The following is a 26278-nucleotide window of genomic DNA, read 5'->3' as shown; positions in this document are numbered from 1 at the left end:
AAAAAAATTATTTAAATGATAGCATATTTGTTTGGAAATTAAGCATAGTTGGTTTAAAATGTACTAGCATTTATATACCTTATCACTGCATTTGTGAAATTAAGGCTTTTCTGAAATGTTTGCCTATGTCAAATGCTCCTATCAGACATTTGGTAGAAGTACAGTTTTACAATTCTGAATAGAATTGTATTTCTAGATGGGTCTTAGCATGCAAAACATATGCCTGTGGAGTATTACTTATATAAAGTATGTGCAGACAGATAAAAGGTTCCACAATTGTTTTAATCTTACTTATCTGTGTTTGTTATGTTATTCTTTCCATAAGTTCTTATTGATGGCTAGTGACAGCATCATTTTAATGTATAAAGAATTTGGTTATATTTTAAGGTTTTTTAAAAGCCAAACTTTTCATTTCAATATAAAAGCATGTATGTCTTCCTCCTATAAAATGTGTCCTTTTTGTTAATGTATTTTCACATTTAACAAATTAAAAGACTGGATCTCAACTCCAAGGTGTTGACATAAATTCTTCATTATTTTTTAGTGAATAAACAAGATTCAAGGTTTTAGTTTAGTGTTTAGATTTTAGTATTTAGTCATCTTGTTAAATACTCTCTCACAAACTCTACATAGATAAGAGTAACAATACTGGTGGATAGTAATTTTATTTTACAGTTTGTGTTTACCCAGAATTATTCTTGTAATTGAAATACTACCCACTTTAGAATATAGTGTCCACTGTTTTATTACATGGGGGAGTCACATATTTATTTAAAATGTGTACTCAGATAATCTTTATTTTCTTAAATAATAATCAAATAATTTAAATAATTTCTTTTTAGTTTATTGTTGCCTAGAACCCCAAATAAATGTAGATTATAAACCCATTCCCTGACTAGTGTGGCTCAGTGGATTGGGCATTGTCCCACAAACCTCAAGGTTGGTGGTTCAATTCCTGGTTAGGGCACATACCTGGGTTGCAGACCAGGTCCCCAGTTAGGGGCGTGTGAGAGGCAACCTATTGATGTTTCTCTTCCTTTCTCTCTCCCTTCCCCTCTCTCTAAAAAATAAATAAAATCTTACAAAAAAACCCCAAGCACCTAACTAAGCAATTGTAGTTTTTATACACATTGAACAAACATGTATGTGTGCGCACATTTGCTGACTTATAGAAATAATGCTTAGGCATTAATAGCTTGATGCCTTTGCTTATAAAACCAATGTATACGGGAAAGTGGACTGAAACTTATGTTTAACATGTATTTATTTTAAATAAATTAGTTAATTGTCTATCCTACAAAGCAGACCAATATAGTCATGGCAAGACAATACAGCTTCACAGCTTCACAGTTGTATTAAACTAGTTACATATGCTATATCATAAAACTTTCAGTCCAATCAGCAACTAAATTTAAATACTGCAAATTGTAGCAGCAAAACAATAATTCTGCTGATTAGCCCCTTTCCATTTCTTGTAAGTGAACTGTTTATGCTGTTGAGTACCTTTTGAAAAAAGAAAAAGCCAAAACAGCCTTGATTAGTCAAGGAGTAATTGGATGACTTGATTTTAGCAAGAGAATGAATTGGTTGATGATAGCCTGTAACTAAGTGTAGTGGTTCTGTTCAGATGAATACATAACATACAGTCATCAGATCTTGACAGGTATAACATATAAGCACTGCTAAAATCTGGTGGTGGTGGGGATAGGATGGAGATGAGAGGGCTAAGTTTTCCATGAAGTCTTTTTTTTTTAAAGATTTTATTTATTTATTTTTAGAGAGAGGGGAAGGGAGGGAGAAAGAGAGCGAGAGAAACATTAATGTGCGGTTGCCTCTCGCACACCCCTACCGGGGACCTGGCCCGCAACCCAGGCATGTGCTCTGACTGGGAATCGAACCAGTGACCCTTTAGTTTGCAGGCCAGCACTCAATCCACTGAGCCACACCAGCCAGGGCTTCATGAAGTCTTTCACTGAAAAATTTGAAGTTTTTCTTAAAGGAATTTAGAGAAATATTCAAAAATTTTTTTTACATTGGGGGAAGGGTATGAAAATTTGTCTTTATTACTATAGTCCACATGTTTTATACTCTAAAGACAAAATAGCTATAGGATTCTTTAACTTTATTTAAGGGGATCATTGATGTTACATCCTTTCATTCTTGTTGAAGATCATAGTTCATTAGTAGAACCATGTGGGAAAGCTAAGAAACATTGGGTTTATATTTAATTATTTAAAGTCTTGATTGGTCAGAACTTTTTGTACACTGCATTCTTGTTTATGATTTCCTGATTATTTTTAAGACTTTATCTGAGTTTATATTAATGAAGTATGACATCAAGCAAAAACACTTTAAAAATTATTCTGTGACTAGTCTTAATAAACCCATGTGTTCACCACCCCTCCCCCCCATTTGTATTACAGTAACCTCCCCTCCTCTGGTATAATATGCTACATGGGTCCAAAAGTTCTAACTGCATAAAATATGAAGTCACTTTATTGCTAAATGAATGGAATGAATGAAACAATAAGTGAACCTGCACAGCTAGCTGCAGGGGGTAAAGGGTGTGGCAAGGTGCTGGCCTAGCCAAATCCATTCTGGGACTGGCTTTGATTTGGCACCACCTGGTGGTGATTGTTTGCTCTGGCTTAACTATTTATGGTTATGACTAGATTGGGAAGACTTAGGATAGCAGTAGAATTCTAGGAATCTTTCAGGTAGTTGGTACCCATTTTGTTGAGCCAATTAGAGTAGATTGGGTTGGAAGACTACTGGGGATGTAGTGGCCCACCTTACACAACCTGCTCCCAAAGGTGTGGTTACTTGCCTGTCCTTAATATCTTTAGGCTTTATCCTTCCTTCTATGTTTCTGCTCTTTTTTTAGAACTGTGGATTTATTTTTAAAGGTGTATTTATTTTGTGAGTCACATTATGAGGTTTTAGGACACATATCTGCACAGTACTTTTCATCTGGACCCGAGAATATGATCCCTATTGTGTAATGTGGATTTGGTCAAACCATCACTTTTCTTTTCTAATGCCAAGTGTTCTTGGTGAGTTTTCCATTTTCCCTTTTCCATCCTTCTATCCACCCTCCCCTCCCCCCAAATATTTTAGGAAAACAAGGTAAAACATCATAATCCATTGATATTATAGACAAAGCTATAAAAGTTATTTAAAAAGATAATAGCCAACCATTTACTTGACTGATTAATACCTGTCACATGTTTACATTTTTCAAGCATTTGAACACCAGTTTCAGACTTTAGCAGACACAATATTATCTCTTATCACAACATCAGTGCACTTAAATATGGAATTAAAAATAATTTATACTTATATCAAAACCTGCAAATGAATCTTAATCTAAATTTTAAATACCATCCTCATAACATCAGTGTTCCAGTTTGAAACCTTGGGGATGTCTTTTCCCATCACTTGGTACTGAACACTGACCTCCCTTCATCCTGGATTTACTTTTTTGTATTTTTTTATGTGCTGATCTGTTTCCCCTATTAGATTGAAAACATCTTTGAAGGAAGAAACTAATTCTGAAATTCTCTTCCAGCTCCTGGCACAACTCTCTCTGTGATTAACATTCAGTAAACACTTGTTAAATATGTCTCTAAAATGTGTATCTTTAACTGTTATACACCTCCAGTTACATGACTGACCACATTTCATTTCTTTTCAATTTGGTATCATTCGTCCTACGTACTAGACAAAGAAATCTTTGTAAAGATTTTCTTTAAATTTTTGTTAGATTTGACCATTTTTTTAAATTTGTATAACTTGTACCCAATAGATATCTCCTTTGTTTGTGACCATCAGTCTCTCTCCAAGCTATTAGATCTGGTACATAACTGAACAGGGCAAGATCACAAGAGTACCTCTCTGAAAATCTACATAGGAATTTTATAATCTAAGAGATTAAGTTTTAAACTCCTCAGCTCAGTGTTAGAACCTTTCCATCTATTGATGTCTGTACTTGAACCTATGGCAACATCTTTTGGTTGCAAACTTTGTCTTTTAGTGTATACCAGTGGTTATCACCAGCGGTTTAGCAAAGGCTGGATACGTTTCTGTTCTTCCCAACTGGGGTGTATGCCTGTATGCATACACATGCACATGTGTGTTACTGGCATCTAGTCTGTAGAGGCCAGAGGTGCTGTTAAAAATCCTGCAAAACAAAAATCACCCCTCAGCAGAAGATTATCTGGCCCAAAATATTAGTAGTGCCATGGGTGACAAATCCTGTTATGTACCTTGTCTTTAGATTTTTATTTATAAGTGTAGCTAATATTTTGACTGCTTACTATGTGCCAAACATCATTCTAAGATGTTTGCATATATTATCGCTTTTATTTTACCTTTTAAAAAGATTTTATTTTTATTTACTTTTAAAGATAAGGGAAGGGAGGGAGAAGAAAAGGGAGGAAAACATCGATGTGTGAGAGAAACATCAATGGGTTGCCTCTCGCACAACCCCTCAACTCGGGACCTGGCCCTCACCCCAGGCATGTACCCTGATAGGGAGTCGAACCAGCAACCTTTTGATTTTCAAGTCAGTGCTCAATCCACTGAACCACAGCAGCCAGGGCTATCACTTATAATTTTCAGAACAATCGTAGGAGGTAGGTATTATTGTCTACATTTTACAGACAAGGAAAATAAGCCACAAGAAATTCAGTAGTCACACAACTAATGAATCAAATGGTCTGAAATCCAAATTTGAACTAAATAGTCTGATTTCAGAGTTTGTGCCCTTGTTTTTTCAAAAATAAAGATTTCATTTATTTATTTTTAAAGAGAGGGGAAGGGAGGGAGAAAGATGGAGAGAAACATTGATTGGTTGCCTCTCAACAGGCCCCCAGCCTGGGGATCTGTTGCAACCCAGGCATGTGACTTGACCCAGAATCTAGCTGATGACCTTTCAGTTTGTGGGACAATGCCTAAACTCCTGAGTCTCAGCAGTCAGGGCACAGCATTACTCTTTAATGGAATTTCTCAGGAGCCATATTCAAGTAATATATTAAACCATCAATTTTAGTGTACTTTATTCCAAACAAGTCTCTACCAGTCCTCTTATGACTTAGGGACAGTAGAGATCTCTTAGACCTAGACTCCTCCAGAATTGCCTTGTAGATGAGGGGAAACTAAACAATGCATTTTAGGGATGGATGTGACTTGTAATAGAAAGGATATTTACATTTGAGATCCAGGGAACGGAGTGGGCAAAAATACAGTGACAGTTGAATATGAAGAACTTTCAGGGCTTAGTGATCAGTATAAGAATTTGACGTGAGCTGAGGATTTGTTGGAGGTTGAGGCAAGGGTTGGAGGTTGGAGGGTGGAGGGTGGGGCAAGGCCAGTTTACAGAGGGCTTTTTCTGCTGGCAGGAGGCTGCGTGATGTTTTGGAATTGGGGAAGTTAGCGAGATGGTTATTGAGAAGGCTAGGTACAGCAAAAGCAGCTTGCTTGACAGTTGGAAGTAGATACTTAAAGTATCATTGATTAAATTTGCCTTTATGCATTTAAAGTGTGTATTAGGTAGAATAAAAAGTGAAAATCTTCTTGAAATGAATGTTAGTTCTTATTAAGGTACTTCTTTTCTGCCTGTTTCTTTGAAAAGAGTTGACACATTGCAGCAAATAAAATATGAAAGTCTTGAGCAATTGGATATAACTAAGTACAGGTTGACTCTGGGTTATAATTCATAACTTTTAATTGACTTTAAGTATTCCTTAATGATGTTGTTGTCTAACTATCTACATTATAAGTATAATACAAGTAATTATTAGGCAGAGTTTTCTGGTGTCTTGTATATTTAAAAGAATTTTATTGTATGATATTGTAATGTGTTGCTTCTAATTCATTATGTGGTATCAGTAATAACCAAAAGATTTTTTGCTTACTACTACACTAATATAAGGTCTAATTTTAATGTTTTTATGTCTTTCTACCTATATCTTTTTTATCTTTGTTCATCTCATCTTTCCTACTTAAAAGTTTTGTTTTTGAGTCACTGCTTAAAAGCATATTATTTTTAAATTTTATGATGGCTGAAAAGTAGGAGACAATAATAAAAAAAACTTTTTAAGTTTTCTTAGAACCTGACTGACCTACTTTATTATCTCTCTTATATTAAATACCCATTTCTCTCAAGATTAGTAATGGTTTTTTACTTCTAGCATTGCTTGATTGCTTCCATACAAGTTAACTACTTTGTGCAAATGTCTTGCATGAATCATAATTTCTTTAATTTTAGATTGGCTCCTCAAAGTCAGCCACATGTGCATTTTATTTTACTAAACTTTCTGAAAACCTTGATCAATTTTTGAATATGTCAGGAGGATGGTAATTTTTTTCCTCTTGGCCAGGGTTTAGTTTTAAAGCCTTTTCCTATATGAGAGAGGTGGAGGGAGAGCTCTGGAGGAGATGCAAAGTAAATGTAAAACCTTTGACTACCCATAGTCCTATTTTCTGTTCCAGCATTAAACAATTAGCCTGTGGCATAGACTGGCTTATTTCAAGGCTTTTTCTCTATTTCAAATAATAGGTTTTTCCCTGGAAAATGAAGGTTAAAGACTTTAAAGGCTACTTTCGATTGATTTGTTATTGTAAATAAGTATAACCCACCAAATCAAGTTACGCTATTCCATTTATGCTATTGCATCAAGTAATTAACAGTTTACATTACTAGACCAATTATTTCCATTTTTATATGTTTACAAAATACTTTATTTTTCCAGAGGTCTATAAATATATCCACTTAAAATGATTAAAATTTGATTGATACAACCCTTTTCATTTGCTTCAAACTCTGAAAGATTAGAGACTTAACCTACATCCTTTTTTAGTGTAATTTTGTTAGCAGAATGATTTGTTAGTTCTTTTCTGTGTTCCTGGATAAATTGAGATGCCCTTCTCCCAATTTCTAACTTAAGAAAATTAGTTAAAACCATGCATTTTATTTAAAGAATTTAAAGAATTACACACGCTTGAGGTCCAGCTATGAATTAGGTTCTGTTTTTGCTCAAATCACTTTTCCTGTCAAGATGAGAAGGGGCTTAATTTAGATTAAGACTAGAGTTTTAAAGTCATCTGTAAATCTGGGCTTAAACTGCACTTCTGAATCAGAGCATTTGGTGTGTGCAATAAGCAGCTTTAACTCTCTTTAAACCGCTCTTCCTCCCATGCAATAAAGATTTTTGTCATGTCATTTATGGAAAGTAAGTAGGAACTGGCATTTTCCAGTTTTATGAATAAAGCTATAAATGTTAAGTGAATTACCAATGCAAGTTTAGCTTTCTCCCGTCTCTTTAAATGCGCTATAAAAACATAAGGAAGTTGGGAATATTGTTCTGACACAAGATAGGACTTTACTTTGAAGAATGAGTTAGAAATTTGAAAAGATCAAGATTTTTTAGCAGAATATCCTTGTTTTCTAACATTGTATTTAAGAATTCATCTTTTACTGGTTTAGGAATGTGACTCCTAACCTTTTAGCGATTTTAGTGGTACTTTGGATTAGAATATAGATGCTCAAAACATTGATTATTTGCTACATAACACAAGCTGGAAAGAATGTGAAGTAATGTAGCATATAGGATGTTTTGGTGCCATGAATAAGATTCAGTATATTTATAGTAATATTTTAAATATTAAAAGTAATAATTTTAGTCCTGGCCTGTGTGGCTCAGTTGGTTGGAGCATCGGCCTGTACACCAAAAGGTTGTGGGTTCAATTCCTGGGCAGGGCACATACCTAGGTTGCAGATTTAATTCCCCTATAGGTTGCAGGGTACATACGGGAAGCAACCAATCGATATTTTTCTCTTACATCAATATTTCTCTCCCTCTTTCTCTCTCTCTCTCTTTCATTCTCTCTCTCTTCCCCCTCGTCTTTCTAAAATAAATATATCCCTGGGTGAGGATTTTTTTTAAAGTAATGATTTTCTTTTTTTCTAGAATATCTACTTTGTTTATAGAATACCATTTGATTTTATACTTGATTTGGGCTTTGAATCCTACATATGTTGATTTACCTTAGATGCAAATAAAGATCTTTTTGCCAAAACCTCATCGTGATCCATCTCTCGCTCTCTCTCTCTCTCTGCAAAAACAAAATCCTGCAAAACAAAAATCACCCCTCAGCAGAGGATTATATCTGGCCCAAAATATTAGTAGTGCCATAGTTGACTGACTGACTCTCTCTCTCTCTCTCTCTCTCTCTCTCTCTCTCTCTCTCTCTCTCATTGCTTTTACTAGTTGATATTGTTTTCTTTAGTTAGGTCTCTATTCATCCCTCCTTCATATCTCCCATCAAGATTCTCATGTACTTCATCACCATATTTAAAGCACAACAGTTCTCTTTTAGCTGGTTCCCTACTTGCGGTTTGTCTTTCTAAAATGCTACTTCCCATTTATTACTCACTAACATAAAAACCAACGCTGACTCTTACTGACCAGCAGATGAGATCCAGACTTACCTTGTTGTTTGGACTTCCCTATCCTTTACACCTACCTAATGTAGTGAATTTTTTAATCTTTTACTATGCTTCAATGCAATTTCTCAATGGTCAGCTCTCCAATAAACCTCATTTACTTCAGCCTTCCCCACCCCCGGACACTTTTCCCGGTTACTTGTCATGCCTTTGTTCATCTTCTTTACCTATACTGTTCTTTTCTGTACTTAAAGGCCTTGCTGATTAATTGTTACTAATTAAACCTATATTTAAAGTCCTTGCTAGTGAATATTGTTCTTTGTTGTTTGATTAGATTTGTTTTGCCAACCAGATTGTCCAATCATTGAGACCAAGGTCCTACAATTTTGATTTTTGCTTTTAATTCTCACAAGACTTAGCATATTGTTAGATATGTACGCAAGCTGTCTTTGAGTGGGGAACTTATATTTAGCAAGGCATATTGTGGCTTGCATATGCTTCGTGAGGGGGTGGCAGTTTATGCATTGGTTTATATACCAAGGAATTCCTGATCTCTGCGTTGTATAGTGGTAGAGGGTGGTAAAACATGATTAGGTCCATCTTGACCACACACTCTCTTATTACCCCCGAAACTATCTATACCCCCGACATATCTATAGACATGCTATTTGGAATGTTAGAGTTTCCATGACAGGTGCTTTTTGAAGTACTGCTGTGCAGCCTGTATACTTAAATACTCGTATATTGCATGTTTTAAAATTATTTCTACCTCTAGCTAGGACTGTTTTGCTTCTGAAAATTGAAGACAGCCTAAATTTAAGTAGCAAAGCAGTTCAATAAAGTCCTGAATTTCCAAAGCTTATTTTTATTTCTAAAGTCCTTTGCAGTTTGATTTAGCATCCTAAACAGTGTATAGATTTACGCATCTTACTCAAATCTTTATGGAATAAGATAAGCTTTGAATGTATGAATGAATGAATGAATGAATTGGTCAATCTTCAGTCTATTAATAATAATTGAAAATAGCCAACTCATTTCTGCCACATCATACCAAGAAATAAATATCATACAGAGTCTCTAGTACATATGGATAGTCAAATGTGTCTCACAAAATCAAATATTCATATTCTGACTGGCTTTCAGTGATGGAGGTACACAGATTTTAAGTTACAAGTTAAGCATAAGCATTGACATTTTGCATTTATTCAGTTAGTGAATAGACTTTATAATGGAAACAATTTATATAATAACTAGAAAGATTTTTTGCTCATTTTCTCTATTACCTCAAAGTATACTGTAGCCACTCGGGAGTTCTGGGCTAGAAATTCTGTTAGTGAGTGTGTAATAGAGGGATAAGAGAAGAGAGCTAAGAGAGATACCAACATTTATGGGATAGTTAGAGCAAGAAAAGGAATGGCCCGAGAATAAATGGTCAAGAAGATAGAAGAAAATCCAGAGAATGCTGTTAGAAAGGAGCAGTGAAGGAGACTATGTCATTGCTCTCAAGTAAGATCCTATTGAGATATCATTCAAGATTTCTCTTTGATTTACCTTCAGGAAGACAAATCACTGGTATCCTTTTTGCAACCAATTTCTGATAGCATGGTGGAGGAATATTCCAAACTGCAGTGTGTTACATTTTAAATGGGAAGTAAAGAAGTGGAGAGAGCAAGTACATATGAGTGGCTGAAAATAATATGTATGTTATATGTAATATATATATGAGAGAGAGAAGGAGAGGGAGAAAGATAAAAATAAATTTCATGGCATAGTGCTTTTCTCCTTTTGACTAGTCACTGCAAAACCAAAATTTTAACTAAAATTTGTGCAAATTTTTCTGCAAGTTAAACTTGTTTGTTGTGTTTTAAAAAGAATGACTTTTAAAAATGACTTGTTTTGTAGAAACAATGCATGTTCATTATAAAAGTGTTAAGCAAGACAAAAACTAACAAAGAAGATGATTTAAAAATTGCTCAAGAGCTTGCTGCTCAGGAATTATTTTCATTAACATTTGATCAGTTTTATTAAGAATGAGAAACAATTTTATATAAATATATTCATTAGTATATATGCTATTTTAAATAGAATACTAAATTTTATTTTATTGAGTTTGAAAAAAAGAAAAAGAGCTAGAGTAATACAGAAGAAATTACTGAACTTCAAGTAGGTTTGTTTGTTTTAATAAAAGATACGTTTTTTAATGATCCTACTATAGAATCATGAAAACACTAAAAGGTTGGAGAAATTATTTTTAATTACATGTTTCATCTCTGTGTGGCATCTATTGATTCCTTACTCTAAAAGACAAGGAAATGAGCACACTTATGGTTCTACTCCCCTTTCCCTGTCTTCAATTTTTATACTATTTTTTTCTAACTTTTTATAGTTTATAATGCAGTACTTATGTTCTATTTTATTAACATAATTCCTGTGGTTGTTTAGTCTTAGATGTTAAAATATATTAAGTTCAGAATCTATTTGCCATTGATTTCTATTCCTGACAATGAAAAACAGGTTGGCTGGATATAAAATTCTTGAGTCACAATTTCTCTGCTTAGAACTCTGAAGACCGCTCCACTGTCTTTTGGCATAGAGCTACCTTGGAGAATTCTGAAGCTTCACTTGCGATTTGGTTGTACTGCTTTTGGTATTGGTGACACATATGGTGTTGATGTTCCTCTGTCTGGGTGACCAAAGGCAAGTTTTGTTTCCGTGTTCATTTATGCCAGCTTACCTGGATGTAAAACTTTGAAGTGGCTATGATTTCTACTTAACTGATAACATCTCTTTCACAGACTGTGAGAAATCGTATGGTATTTTTATCATATCATTAGTCCACTTAAAGCAGGGGCCCCCAACCTCTGTGCTGTGGACCAGTACTGGTCCAGACCTGTTAGGAACCAGGCCGAAATGCTCTTGAATCCTCCTGAATCCATCCCCTCCATCCTAGTCGGTGGAAAAAATTGACTTCCAAAAAACTGGTCCCTGGTGCCAAAAAGGTTGGGGACCACTGACTTAGAGTATAGGTAGAGGAATATTCAAAACCTAAATGAACTTAGAAATGCTAAAATTTAGCTCTTTTGTACTCTTGAGTTACACAAAATAGTATGTCCCTGAGTCATAGTGTTTTCATCTGTAATATATAGAAGAATTAGATAGTAGTGAAAAGGGATATAACTATTAAAGTGTTTCTCTTAAGGGCCACTTTTTACCAAAATCAATGATCACCTTTCTGTACTTACTTTTCTTTACCTATAAACAGCATCTGACAGAGTTGAAATACTTCTTCCTTCTTGAAACATTTTCTTTCCTTCATTCCCATAAGATTATACTTTCACATTTTCTCGGACTTTGTCATACCTTCTTACTCTCTTTTGCCAAGTTCTTCTTCCCTATCAAACATCTAAGTGTTGGAATGTCTCTACATGATGTCATCTAGACCAAATAACTTTAAACACTTCTGATAACTCCTAATTTTATGTCTTCAGTCATGGCCTTTCTTCCTACATGTAATCCATCCCAGTATAAACATTTCCCATTTCTCTACAGCTACATTTTTATATCAAGTTACCACTCATCTGGTCATCTCTCATCTGTACCACTACAGTCACTTCCTAACTTCATCTTCCTCCCATCACTCTTGTCCCTTCCTTAGAGTGTGTTCTTTTTAAAGTAGCCAAAGTGGACTCTTTAAATTATAAATCTTATCTTATTACCCTACCCCCCCCCCACACACATACTTTATTTAAAGCTCTCCAATCAATGGCTCCCTGTTACGGTTAGAACAAAATCCAAACTCCCATGTCTTACATATGTATGTGAACCACCTTACTTCTACAACTTAAACACTATTTACTATACTGTGCTGTGATTCAACCACACTTCAATATTCCCATTTTAGAATTTTTATACTTCTTAGAACACTCTTTGCTCAGGTCTTCACATTACTGCCATGTTCTGGCCATTCTGGTGTCAGCCCCAATGTCATCTCCTCAGAGAAGCCTCCCTATCTTAGCTAAGTAAAGTATTACACATCATTGTGCCCTCCTCCCCAGCCTCCCACACACACAAGCTCTATCACATTACCCAATTTTATACAGAATAATACCAAAAAGTTTTTAAAAATCAGTAACATGCCCACCATCCCGATGAACATAGTTAATATTTTCAGCATTTCTTCATTTTACTAAAAAATGTGATCTTACATTTCTGACTAAATTTATTTAAACAAGGAAACTTTGCCTCTAATATAAGTGGAAAATTAGTATCACTTGCCAGAATTGGAGGTAACAGAAGTGAATTCAATGAAAACTACATATTTATTAAAGGTTTTAGTCTTTAGAAGCACAGAGGCTAAGGCCTGCTCTGTTGTTAAGAAGACAAATTTATAAATGTTAGCCATTAAAGGCCAACAGCATCAAACTGAGATTTTCCTTGACATAGAAAGGCTGGCAGAGAATTGATATGGAAATAACTTTCTCACTAAGCAATTCAGTATGATATAGTGAAGTCATTTAGATGACTAAAGTCATCTTTACCAGTATAGTGTTTTCCGCAAAGAATTGTGATAATAATCACAAATATGTATTAATCACAAAAATGATTATTGTTTTAGTTAATGGGAAATTGAAATAAATAATTTTGGCCATGGCCTAGGGTAAAAATGTTCTAGTAAACTAGTAAGAATTAGTGGGGGAAGGGAGCACTGTAAACTCACAAACTTTATTTTAACCTGTTCTAAAGAATTGGGTAACATGAAATGATAATGTTTGAGTGCATTACTATGGAATTTCTTCTAAATTATTAGTTACTACCTCTTTAAAAAATTAGTATATGGCCAAGTTATTTGAAAGAATTCTGTGTGTTGGGCTCTCTGCTTAGCACTTTACATATATTGTCTGATTTAATCATATATATTCTCTGAGAGGTAAAAACATTTTCACTTTAAAAATATGAAAAGTGACATCCTTAGAGTTTCAGTGATTTGGCTAAGATTTTATGACCAGTAAGCCTGTCAGACTTTAAAGCCTTTTTCTTGACCACTAAATCTTATACTATAAAAGCTGAGATGTGAAGGAATGCTATAATGTAAGTATATGGTAAAGTCTGTGAATGACCCAGGAGCATGTCTTTGGAAAGTAATCTCTAATTTTTTAGTCCTGAGAAATGAGAAGTTGCCCAAATGACTATCACACGTTCTAAGTTTAGTTTTATACTGTTTATGCCTTATTTCATAAGAAAGCTCTTCAATTTTAAAGGATAACTTTACTCTTCCTTTAATTTTTAGTCTCAATTTTTGGTAATATTTGTTATCAAAGATGAATTTAAGTTCTTATAGTATGTAGGCACCTCACACACAAGTGAATGTAATACTACTACTGAATTTCCAGGCATAGGAACAGCAATGTAATCTAGAGTGTAGGGTCTGTAGTTTGGGTTTTTATTCTTACAGTAGGGAGAATGGATTCGTGATGATCCAGTCCTAACTTCTTTCCTAGCCTAATCCTTGGCAGACTCCAGGCAAGGTGCAATCTAGAGAATAATTTGAAGGTTGTAAGATAGACAAGTGATTCCCCTCATCTCCTTTTATTCTAGGTTTTCTATTTGGATTTGTTCACATTGTCAGAGAGCTTTATTTTCTTTGCTTCCAGAAGAATTGCAATTATTGTTTCTGTTACCCACTTGGTTAAAATTGAGGGTTGTCATTAAGAAATTGCCGTTTAAAGCCTGCTAATGCATTGACTGTAGGGATGTTGTTGAGGACACTGTAGTAGTTACTGTATGTAGTAGTTACTACATGAGGACAACTACATAGGATATTTTTCATTCTGCATGTCAGAAAAAGTTTAGTTATTTCTGTAACTGAATTGACCATGTTTCCTTTGTTGCTCAGACTGCCAGGAAGCTAACTTTTATTTTTATTTTCCTATTTTATTGTGTCATTTGTGTAAGATGCCTCAAATCCATATCATGACAAGAAATATGTAATGTTGTCCTTCCAGGGAGACTTCTCCCATACTTTTAAAATAATAAAACAATTTACCTAAATCATTTTGTCTTATGTGTTTATTAGTGAGCTATAATGTACCTCCTCATTTCTTGCTAACTTGTTATATGAATTTGGCACTATATAATAAAACATTAGTTGTATGTCTAGAATACTTTTAAGTGTTATTTTAAATACTTATGCTTTAATTGCAGTAATATACTTATGCTTTATTATTGTTATTACTGACTAATCCACATTAAGATACCAACAGCTTAATTATTTTTAATTTTGGGAAATTATGTTTAAAAACATTTTGTAACCTGTAATGAAAATATCTTTGGTTTTGGTATGTAAGGATGAGCTATAGTCACTGTTTTCTCCCATCAAACACAAACTGTCTCATGATTCTTATAGTACCTAAAGTAATTTGACACATTATGTTTGAAAACATCTCATTTTGGGAGCATAATCTAATTGGTAATTTTAATTAATTAACAATTTCTTTATAAATGTGTTTATTGTTTGTAGGTATATCATTGCTTTCTGTTTATAATACTTCTTAGAATTTATTTATTTTTGTGATACTGTTCTTTATCTGGTAATTTGAGTAAATCCCAGTTGTATTGTATTGCCACATTATGTCTTCAAAAGGGCATAAAGTCAGTACACATGCTTCAGTAATATCTGGTTGTTTTACCCTTATGTTTCCAGTTGGCAATTTGAAATTATGGCTTCAACTGCACTTTAAATATGTGATAATAGCATGTGTTTCTAATAAGGGCCAGCACCATTTTGTTCAGATAGTGTGAATGGTTGTCACTCATATATGACAAATGCACCTTCATCTGCTTCTTTGATAGCCCCCTAAAAACCGTACCCTCAAATCAGGCCGATGAAATTAGCTGCTGTGTAAATTGTGTGTCTGAGTGGTTCATTATCTAATCACCGTCAGAACCACAGTGATAAAGTAGATTGAAGCAAGGAAGAGGTCTGCCAGATGATTTCGCCCCCCTCCTCCAAATCCGGTTTCCCTTGGAAACCTTAATAGTGTTTAGAACTTCAGGCTCTCATGCCTGGAATTCAGTATCTTAATGTACCAAACCTGAAAATACCAGTAGTTCTGGAGCATAATTTTCTTTCTGTAAAGATCATAATTTTATTTATTTCAATCAGTTTTTGAAATGTGGAGGCTCTTGAATTACTGTTTTGTTGCTAGTGCCCTAAATATTACTAGAAAAAAAAATGCTTTGTCCTACTTGCAAGAATTCATAATAATTTGTATAACTGTTAACCTTATAGGGATCTTTAATAATGATCTTTTGGATTACTTTTTTTCATTGAATTGCTTCATTTTAATTCATTTTAGGTGCTTTTGAAGATGACGATATCACTCATGTGGAAGGAAGTGTAGATCCTATTCGAGATATAGAAATAATACATGAAGAGCTTCAGCTTAAAGATGAGGAAATGATTGGGCCCATTATAGATAAACTAGAAAAAGTGGCTGTGAGAGGAGGAGATAAAAAACTAAAACCTGAATATGTAAGTAAAAATTTACAGCTTCTTTAGATACTTAAGTTCATTTTTCTTGATTAAAATTTTAAAATAAACCACATAAAATATCTAATATTGTTATAGAATTTTAGACTCCAAGGATCTTTTTTTTCGTTAAAAATTGTTGAGAAATTTTATTTTCTTTTGGCAACAAGGCGTCATGGTGACAAGCTTTTTGTGTTCTTAAAAAGCCATACTTAGCTATAATCTTGATTGTTTATATGGTTACTATGTATAGCTTCAAGTTTTAGTGTTAGAGAAGTGTGGTTTTGTGGTGAAAAACTTACTGGATTTAGAAAAATTATTGAGTATATGAGCGTTGTGGATTTATACAAGGAATTGTCTTCCATAGGGGATGCACTATTAAAGTAGACAGATAATTTTAATCTTTTATGAAGTAAATATATGTCATTGTCTTTAATATTCAAATGTGTTTTCTATCATGTTATAATGAATAGTTATTAGTTATATTGTAACAAATGTTTCAAAATCAGTTTTGAAGATTTTAGTTGAAATATGATCAAATTGTCTTTTACATCAAAGAAGCAATGCCTTGCCCTGGCTGGTGTGACTCAGTGGTCGAGTGCCAGCCTGTGAATAAAAGGGTCGCTGGTTCAATTCCCAGTCTAGGGCACATGCCTGGGTTGTGGGCCAGATCCCCAGTAGGGGGCACGTGAGAGGCAACCACACATTGATGTTTCTCTCTCCCTCCTGTCCCCTCTCTAAAAAATTAATAGATAAAATCTTAAAAAAAATAAAATAGCAGTGCCTTAATCATATATTTTCTTATTTATTAACATCTTTCATAAGTATGCCCTTCCTTTTATGCTTCTTTGTCATAGGAAGGATTTTCTTTCTCTTTTAATTTTCATTTTCTCATTTTTGGAAACTGATTATCTTTTCCCTCCCTTCCCTCCTCCCTCCCTCCCTCCCCCCTCCCTCTCTTCCCTGCCTCCCTACCTCCCTCCTTCTTTCTCCCTCTCCCCACTCCCTTCCTTTCTTATTTATTTTTAAAAGATGTTATTTATTTTTTGAGACAGAGGAAGGGAGGGACAAAGAAAGGGAGAGAAACATCAATGTGAGAGACAAACATGGATTGGTTGCCTCACATGCACCCCAACCGGGGACCAAACCCACAGCCTAGGCATGTGCCCTGACTGGGAATTGAACCAGCAACCTTTAACTTTGTGGGAGAATGCCCAACCAGCTGAACCACACCATGCAGGGCCCTTACTTATTTTAAATCTAGAAAATTCAAAGTTGATGTGGGAGCTGTACACTATTAAGGAAGAAATCAACTATAGAATTAATGTTTAAACTTAAGCACACTATTAATAATTATGGTCAAAGGTGCTTGCTCTTGGAACCCAAAGACCTGTATTGTGCTACTGATTTTCTTGATAGTCTGGAGCAAATGAAAAGGAATATAGTAGGAAATGTGAAGCTGGGAGAGATGCATACATGAGAAGTTGCAGGCTTTAGGATACATCACATCATCACTAACCTGAAAAATTGTTGAGGCAATGTAATTTGTAAATAAAAAGAAGAAACTCCATATGAATTTTCTCAAGACTGTGCTGTTTTGAATCATATTTGACACTCATTGCCTTTTAATCAAAGCTTAGGTTTAGGTCCTAGGTTGGGTTTCCTCAGAAGCAAGAATTGGAATGCAGGTTGTTTCCTTGGGAGCTATCTCAGGGAGCACAGTCAGGGAGTGGGGAATCAAGTTCAGGAAGAAAACTCGTACCAAGTATGAAAATGAGCAGGTAGAAACCCCGAGCATCTGGGGCTCTGTCCTGTCAGGGACCTCTGGAAAAACCACGTAGAAAGTGTCTTATAGTTTCTCTACCGGGAAAGATGAGGAAGCTGAAGTAATTATCTATTAAAATTGTTATTAGCCATTGGTTATGGGCTACTCTTAGGAGTGTGAATAACTCCCTGGCACCTGATGTCCCTGTGGTCTGAGCACAGCGCTCAAGAAGAGCTGCAGATGCTTTTACAATAAGAAGCCTTCAGCATCTATTGGACCTGTGAGGACAAAGGGGGATATCAGCAGGCTCTGCTATGCATGTGTTTACTCATTGTGCATTTAAATTTTTTTGTCATAATCATTCTGTGTATTTTTGGTTGTTCTTTAGGATCCCAAGTTTAATTTGGTGGTGTTTTATATTTTTCCTTGCTTCTGATTTATCTTTAGTTTTCCTAATACAAAGAGGAATCCTCTACAATTATGATATCAGCTAGTTCTTGTAGGGGAGGATTTTTTTTTTTTAAGTTTCCTTATAGTTTCTAACAATTGCTCTAAAGGTTTAAAATGTGATTGGCTTCTTCAATTTATGTTTGTAATCTTGGCTAACAGAATCAGGACTTTAATTGGACATAGATCCTGGGCTATGAAAGAGATAGCTCCTTGGAAGTTATTTTAAAATAGGTAGATCATTTTGTTCACCAGGTATTTCCAATTACTTGGAAATATAACATCAGATTTCCAATTACTTGCTCTTTCTCTTCTCCTCTGGCATTCCTATGATGCGAGTGTTAGAACACTTGAAGTTGTCCCAGAGACTGCTTACACTATCCTTGGCTTTTAAAAAAATATTTTCTCTTCTTGTTCTGATTGGTTGTTTTTTGTTTCGTTGTGTTCCAAATCATTGATATGATTCTCAGCTTAATCCACTCTACTGTTGTTTTCCTGTAATTGTTCTTTATTTCAGTTAGTGAATTCTTTGTTTCTGACTGGATCTGTTTTATGCTGTTGAGGTCCTCATTAAGTTCCTTGAGCATCCTTATAACCAGTGTTTTGAACACTGCATCTGATTGATTGCTTTTATCTCCATCTTGTTTAGTTCTTTTTCTGGAGTTTTGATCTGTTCTTTCATTTGGGCAATATTTCTTTGTCTCCTCATTTTGGCAGCCTGCCTGTGGCCTTCCTGTGTTTGTTTCTATGTATTAGGTAGAGCTGCTATGACTCCCTGTCTTGGTAGCATGGCCTAATGTAGTAGGTGTCCTGTAGGGTCCAGTGGCACAGGTGTACCCTTCATGTGCTGAGTTCACCCTCCTCTTGTAGTTGAGCCTTGATTGCTGTTGGCAGGTCAGTGGGAGGGATTTACCCAGGCCAGTCAACTGCAAGGACTGGCTGAGACACTGACCACCAACCTCCACTTGCCATGGAGGATCAGCTGTGCTGGGGCCAGGTGGTAGTGCTCTGACAGAGTCTGTAGCTGTCCACTTGGAAGAGCAGGCTCTGCAAGTTCCCTGATGATACAAGCCAATGTAAGTCCCCACCTGCGTTTTCCTGGTGTCATCCTGCCTGGTCTATAAAGTAATAAGATGGCTGCTACTTGTGCTAGGCTTGGAGATTCCCAAGCCAAACTGTGAATCTAGGCTGGCTGCTGCTAGTGCCAGGCCTGGGGCCACTCAGCAAGAGGTACTATCAAGCAAGCCATAGTATTGCTTGAGCAATACTAAATACTAAAAGGGAGTTGTGAAGCATGAGCCAAGGCCAGCTGTTCATTTGTAAAAGTCTCTGTTAACATCTTGGGTGGGATGGAATCACAGGGGATCTCCAGGGCAGGGAAACCAGTATTAGCCAGGTGGATGGAGTCTCAGATATGGCACCCACCTGCCGTCTCTGTGGCTCTGTGGGCAGAGATTCATAAAAGGGACAATGGCCTCTGCCCACCTTTCTGTCTGGGAGAAAAGCTGTCCTCTAGTTCTTGCCTTGATGCCAGATACTTCAGTTGCTCTGTGTATGCCAGTGGTACCTTTCAAGATGCTACCCCTGTGCTGGAGCTCAGAAGGAGTGAGTCTGAGTCAGTCCATGTGTGGGTTCTTTAAGAGGAACTGTTTGGGACTCCAGAAGTTCTTCTACTTAGTCATCCCTCACTGGTTTTGCAGCCAGAAGTTATGGGAGCTTATCTTCCTAGTACTGGAATCCTAGGCTAGGAGGCCTATTGTGGGGCTGGCACTCCTCACTTCTGTGATATCCCTCCCAAGTTTTCATCTACCACATGTGGGTGTGGGACAAGCACATTCTGCATGTCCACCCCTCCTACCAGTCCAGATGGATGTGGTTTCTTTAATTCCATATTTGTGAGGCTTCCATTCAACTCTATTTCTGCCAGTTCTGAGTGATGGTTGTTCTGTAATTTAGTTGTAATGTAGATGTGGTTGTGCAAGGAGTTGAACTGTGTTTACCTATGTCGCCATCTTGACCGGAAGTCCCTAACCATTACTTAGAACTGTATGTCTTATAAATTATTTGCCTCCATTTCATTTAGCTCTTTTTCTGGAGATTTCTCTTGTTATTTCATCTGGGGCCTCTTTCTTTGTCTTCCTATTTTGCCTACTTCTTTGTTTTTCTTTCTATGTATTAGGTAGAGCTGCTGTGATTCTCTGTCTTGGTAGTGTGGCCTAATATAGTAGGTGGCCTGTAGAGTCCAGTGGTGCAGTCTCCTTGATCACCTAAGCTGGGTGCTCCAGGAATGTCCTTTGGGGTATGTGCATCCTCCTGTTGTAATTGAGTGATTGCTGTTGGCCTGTTCGTGCATGGGATTGATCCTTGGGCCAGCTTACTGTGAGGCTCAACCCCATCCACAGTGTGTGAGCTGCCGTGCAGGTGCTGAACACATGAATGGGAATTCACCTCAGCTGAGTTTGGTGCCATCCGAGATTTCCCTTTAGATACGCTGCTGCTGAAGCTTATTGGGTCCTGCTGTAATGTTGTCTGAAGCTGGCCACTGGGTGTGTAGGTTCTGAGCCTCTTTGGAGGAACTCTGGTACAGACCAATATCAGATGCTGCCTGTGACTGGCCCTGGGTAACCTATTTGGGGATACAAAGGAATCCACTATTTGTAGCTGCCTCTGCTGGTGTGGGTATGCCCATGATCCTCCTTCGCCTGCCTCTGCCCCCAAGCTTCCTGCTAGTTGCCTGTTAGCCTGTCATTAAAGAACTTCTGGATGTACTCAAGCTGCATGAGATAGGTTCACAGTGAGTCACCAGGTAGGGGCAAATTGTGTTTACCATATTGGTACAGGTTCAAACTTTGTGCCAGTGCTGGGTCTGAGGCCACTCAGCAAATGTCCTCAGGGTACATCAAGTCTAGCTGCCACCTTCTGGGTGCTCACAAACCTTTGTGTTGTGGCAGGTCTCAGGGAATTGTCATGGTGAGGCCAGCAGATTTTGTCATGCCCTAACAGACCAAAATTTGGCCATGCGAGGGAGGGGCTCTGCCCTGTTTGGGCATACAAGAGAAAAATGGCCCCTGTTCTAAAGCTACACAGTTTAGTTTGTCCCAGATTTTACTGGGCAGAGACAAAGCACAACAGGGTGGGGCAGCCAGGTGTTGGGAGGATGGAGCTAGTGGATCTCCCATGAGGGCAAGGTGCTGGTCAGGCTTTGGGGTTGTGGGGGTATGGCTCCCACTCTAGAGCCACACACTTCAGTCTGTTTTGGATTTTGCCCTTACCGCAATAGGGTGGAGCCACTAGGAGTCAAGCAGGTGGGGCCACTGAAGCTGAAGTCTGGAGTTGGGGCTTGAAGCCTGAAAGGTGGTTCTAGTGGATCTCCATGGTGGGAAAGTGCCAGTCAGGTTCACTGGAAAGTGGAGTAAATGGCCCCTGTGCCAAAACCACAAAGCTCAGTCACTGGTAACCCTGAGGCTGACCAGACGTTTACACTCTCACCAAGGCAGCTGACTTCTCAGTTGGACATAAGCTCCACAGGGTGGGGCTCTTGCTTTCCCCCAGGGTGTCATATGGAGGTGAGTGTTCCACCCAAGGATGGTGTCTGTAGTATGAGAGAATGAAAGCACAGGGATCCTGGCAGCTGTCCCTTCAGCTCTTTCCCCAGAGCCATAAACTCCAGACTTCCTCATACAACTCTAGTCCACTCTGCCTCTTTGCACGGGAGCCCAGGGTGAGTGGCTACAAACTAAATTTTATCCATTGGCCTTTTAAGACGTGCCTGTGTTTCTAACAGACTCCTTTCTCTCTCTATCAGACAGAAACCCCACTGCTTTTCATGACCAGATGTTAGATGGGCACCTCTTCCTGGCTCTGGTGCTCTGGGCTGGGGAGCCCAACTTAGGATTTAGACCCCACACTTCCCAGGGGGATCTCCCACAGCTGAGATACCCCTCTGGAACCTCAGCCGCTTCCTGTAGGAGTGGGGGCAGCTCTTTTAGCATCTCTGCCATTCCTACCAGTGTCAATATGGCTTCTTCTGTAAATCCTTGGTTATAAGGCTTCTCTCTAGCTAGTCTTCAGTTGGTTTTTCAGTGTGACTGGTCTATATTTTAGTTGTAATTCCAGTTTAATCCTGGGAGAAGGTAAGTAGCTTCTACCGACTCCCACCATCTTGGCTCTCCCAAGTTACTACATTTTGTAATTGGTTTGTGTTGTTTTTTTTTGTTTTGTTATGAGGAACAGAGACTCAACTTAAGCTATATCAAGAAATGGATTTTTATTTTTAAAATACAAAGCGAGAAGGGAAATGAAATCCAAAAATATTCAAGAGCAGGAAGCGTAGTATAGTCAGGCCTTTGGAGTTGAATTGTAAATCATTCCAGGATAGCACCGTGCATCTTCTCTGGTGGTGCTCTGTCATTCATGTAACTCAGATATTCTTCATATCTCCTTCCCTAGAATTCTACTTATTTTTTGTTTTGCTGCCGCTAGACTTCATCTGCTATTTTATGTATTGTTTTTGTTCCTGATTTCTGCTTCTTCATAATTTCTGCATACTTACAGTTGGCTTACCACTTTATGTAATTTACTCTACCTTGGGTTCTTTCAGTTTATCCTTACAATTTCAGTCTCCAGTTCTATTATCTTGGTATTTTCTAATTTCAATTTCTAGAACAAGCATCTAATTGCCTCAATTTATTCCCTTTTTGGCAGAGTTTTTGTTTTTGTTTTTTTTTGTTGTTTGTTCATTTGTTTTAATGAGACAACTTCATAGGTCAAGTGCCCACCAGTTCTGGGCAGGAGTCTACTTGGACTGAGTTAGATTCCTTTAGGAGAGTACTAGGAGTAAAGCACCATGTTGGATAATGTGTTTAGTATACATTGTAAAATGTTATGAGTATCAGCACATTATAGGTCCTCAATGCTCACTGTTATTCGAGGACAGTATTTATGAAATGCAAAACTGTTTAAGACTTCCAGGATAACACAAAAGAATGTATTGTGTTTGGAGCAAAGGTCACGAGAACTAGGCTCATTTGAGGCCAGACTACTTTATATATGTCCTAAGGGGAATGCACTCAAAAGAACTGATGTTACGGTGCATATGCTGTAGGCATATTTTTCTGGATATTCCCACCTGTCCATTTTCTCTTTGCCTATAGCCAACCAAACACAGATGAAGAAAATTAAAAATAGGATGGTAATATCTCCATAAACTCATTATTATCCACCTTTAGAGGACCATCAGCTATATCCAGCTTTCGTATTTGCCTTCCTACTCTCTGCTGGAACTGCTCCTCTACTTCCTCAGACTTCTTAAATGCCCACTCCCTGCTTTCATCCTTCCTGGCCCTCAGCACATGACCCTGCCTCCTACTTCAAAGATCAAAATAAAAGCCATCAGACAGGAATTCTTTGTTCTCCACTAGCCAAAGCTTATTCACTCCACTTACCTATGGCTAGTTATTCCAGTTCTTTGGATATTATCATTTCCTAACTTTCCAGAAAGCTTGTGCTGTTAGTCATTCCTTCTTTTTTTCATCCTTTGTTGCTTTTTAAGTGACTTTATTGAGATAAATTCACATATCACAAAGTTCACCCTTTTAAAGTATTCACACAGTTCAGTTGTTTTTATTCTGTTTACAAAGTTGTTTTGATCACCAATAATCCCTTCTTTCTTGTATAGATGACTTATACTCTCAAACTAGCTTATTTTCATCAAATAGGTAAAGATAGCTTTTTTATTTTTATTTTTTTATTTTCTATTGATGTTTGAATACAGTTTTCTCCATTTTCACACCACCATTTTCCCCCACCCTGCCCACGCCCACCTCCCATCCTCAGTCCCACCCCCCTTGGCTCTGTCCATGGGTCCCTCATACATGTTCATTTATGACCCTTTCCCTTCTTTCCCATGTTATTTCCCTCTCCCCTCCCCTCTAGTTACTGTCAGTTTGTTGTCAATTTCAATGTCTCTGGCTATATTTTGCTTGCCGGTTTGTTTTGTTAATTAGGTTCCACTTATAGGTGAGATCATATGGTATTTGTCATTCACCACCTGGCTTACTTCACTTAGCATAATGCTCTCCAGTTCCATCCATGTTGTTGCAAAGGGTAGCGGCTCCTTGTTCCTTTCTTCTGCATCGTATTCCATTGTGTAAACGTACCACAGTTTATTGATCCACTCACTTACTGATGGGCACCTAGGCTGTTTCCAGCACTTGGCTATTGTAAATTGTGCTGCTATGAACATTGGGGTGCACAGGTTCTTTTGAATTAGTGATTCAGGATTCTTAGGGTATAAACCCAGCAATGGAAATGCTGGGTCAAAAGGCAGTTCCGTTTTTAGTTTCTGGAGGAAATTCCATACTGTTTTCCACAGTGGCCTCACCAGTCTGCATTCCCACCAACAGTGCACTAAGGTTCCCTTTTCTCCACAACCTCACCAGCACTTATTATTTGTTGATTTGTTTATGATGGCCATTCTGACCAGTGTGAAGTGGTATCTCATTGTGGTTTTAATTTGCATCTCTGATGGCTAGTGATGCAGAGCATCCTTTCATATGTCTCTGGGCCCTCTGTATGTCCTTCTTGGAGAAGTGCCTATTCAGGTCCTTTGCCCATTTTTTAATTGGGTTGTTTGTCTTCCTGGTGTGGAGTTGTGTGAGTCCTTTATATATTTTGGAGATCAAACCCTCTGAGGTATCATTGGCAAATATATTTTCCCATACAGTTGGTTCCCTTTTCGTTTTGTTAATGTTTTCTTTAGCTGTGCAGAAGCTTTTTATTTTGATGAAGTCCCATTTGTTTATAAAGCTTTTTTAATCTTAAAAAAAAAAAAACGTTTTTCCTGTATACCACATTCTTCAGGCCCAACTTTGGCAGAAGGAGCCCCGCATATGGGACAGTAAGATATAATCCTGGCTCTGGAGGTCAGGGAGTCAAAGGCAACAGCTAGGGCCACATTCTGAAGGATAAGGAACGTGATTTGTAACCCCCATCCTGAGAGCTGAGGAAGGGTCTTGAAAGCAATAGAAGGGACACCTTGGAAGGTAAGATCACTGCCTCCCCAACCCCCCAAAAGATATAATCACCTCACATTACACACAAAAAGTAAAGTTTACATAGACTAAAAGTGAAACTCTTATAAAATAAAACATCTATAATACACAACATAGACTATGTTCATGACCTTGGAATAGATAAGTATTTTTAAAATAGGACACAAAAAGCAGTAGTCATAAAGGAAGAGATTTAAAAATTGGATGGCAAAAGACTTGAATAAGTACTTCATGAAAAGGGAAATGCCTCATTAATCATTAGAGAAGTGTAAATTCAGAGTACAGTGAGACCACACACCATAAATTAAGAAGACTGACAATATCAAGTATTAGGCATGTGAAGTAAGTGAAATTCTCAGGCAGTGTTGTTGGGAGTATGAATTAATATCTTTACTTTTGAAAACTGATAAGGAATATATATACTAAGTTTGGATAAATGCATGACTTATGCTCGAGCACTTCTAATATTAGGCATATACTCAAGAGAAATGCATACATAAATTTACCAAAATACATGTATAAGAATTTTATAGCACCTTTATTCATAATAGTTTCAATAGCATAAATAACTTTAAAGAATAAATAAGTTGTAGAATATTCCTTTAGTAGAATATTACATGGCAAAGAAAAAACAAATTACTACTCCATCTAACAATATGGATAAATTTCACAATTCTGAACAAAGAAGCTGGACATGAAATAATGCTACTGTATGATTCCATGTCTATAAATTCCAATAATGGCTTAATTTGTGATACAAAGAAGCCAGGATAGTGATTATCTCAGGAGAGGAGTGGAACATTGTAACTACATTGCTAATAATATTCTATATGTTATCAGGGTTGTAGTTACAGGCATGTGTTCATTCTGTGATACTTCATCAAGTTGTTGGTAACTTATGAATGTTACACTGGGTATGTGTTATATTTCAGTATAAGCCCTTCTCAAGTTTGACCTCCAAACCACTAATTATCTTCTGCCTTATTAGTTGAATCTCCAATTTGAGTTTTTATTTACCTTCTTTGATTTTGGTGTCCTTA

The 26278-nt window shown here is 37.0% G+C and overlaps 1 protein-coding gene across 1 annotated transcript in view; it reads left to right on the top strand.

The window, feature by feature from the left end:
- Window positions 1–26278, top strand: part of OLA1 (Obg like ATPase 1) — a 150364-nt gene that overhangs the window by 67517 nt on the left and 56569 nt on the right. The window contains exon 5 of the mRNA XM_053918789.1: window positions 15802–15977. Coding sequence (XP_053774764.1) covers window positions 15802–15977 — 176 coding nt within the window. The remainder of the gene's footprint in view (window positions 1–15801; window positions 15978–26278) is intronic.

This window comes from Desmodus rotundus, chromosome 2, assembly GCF_022682495.2.
Source record: "Desmodus rotundus isolate HL8 chromosome 2, HLdesRot8A.1, whole genome shotgun sequence".
NCBI lineage: Eukaryota > Metazoa > Chordata > Mammalia > Chiroptera > Phyllostomidae > Desmodus > Desmodus rotundus.
This window is presented reverse-complemented; position numbering and strand designations above follow the sequence as displayed.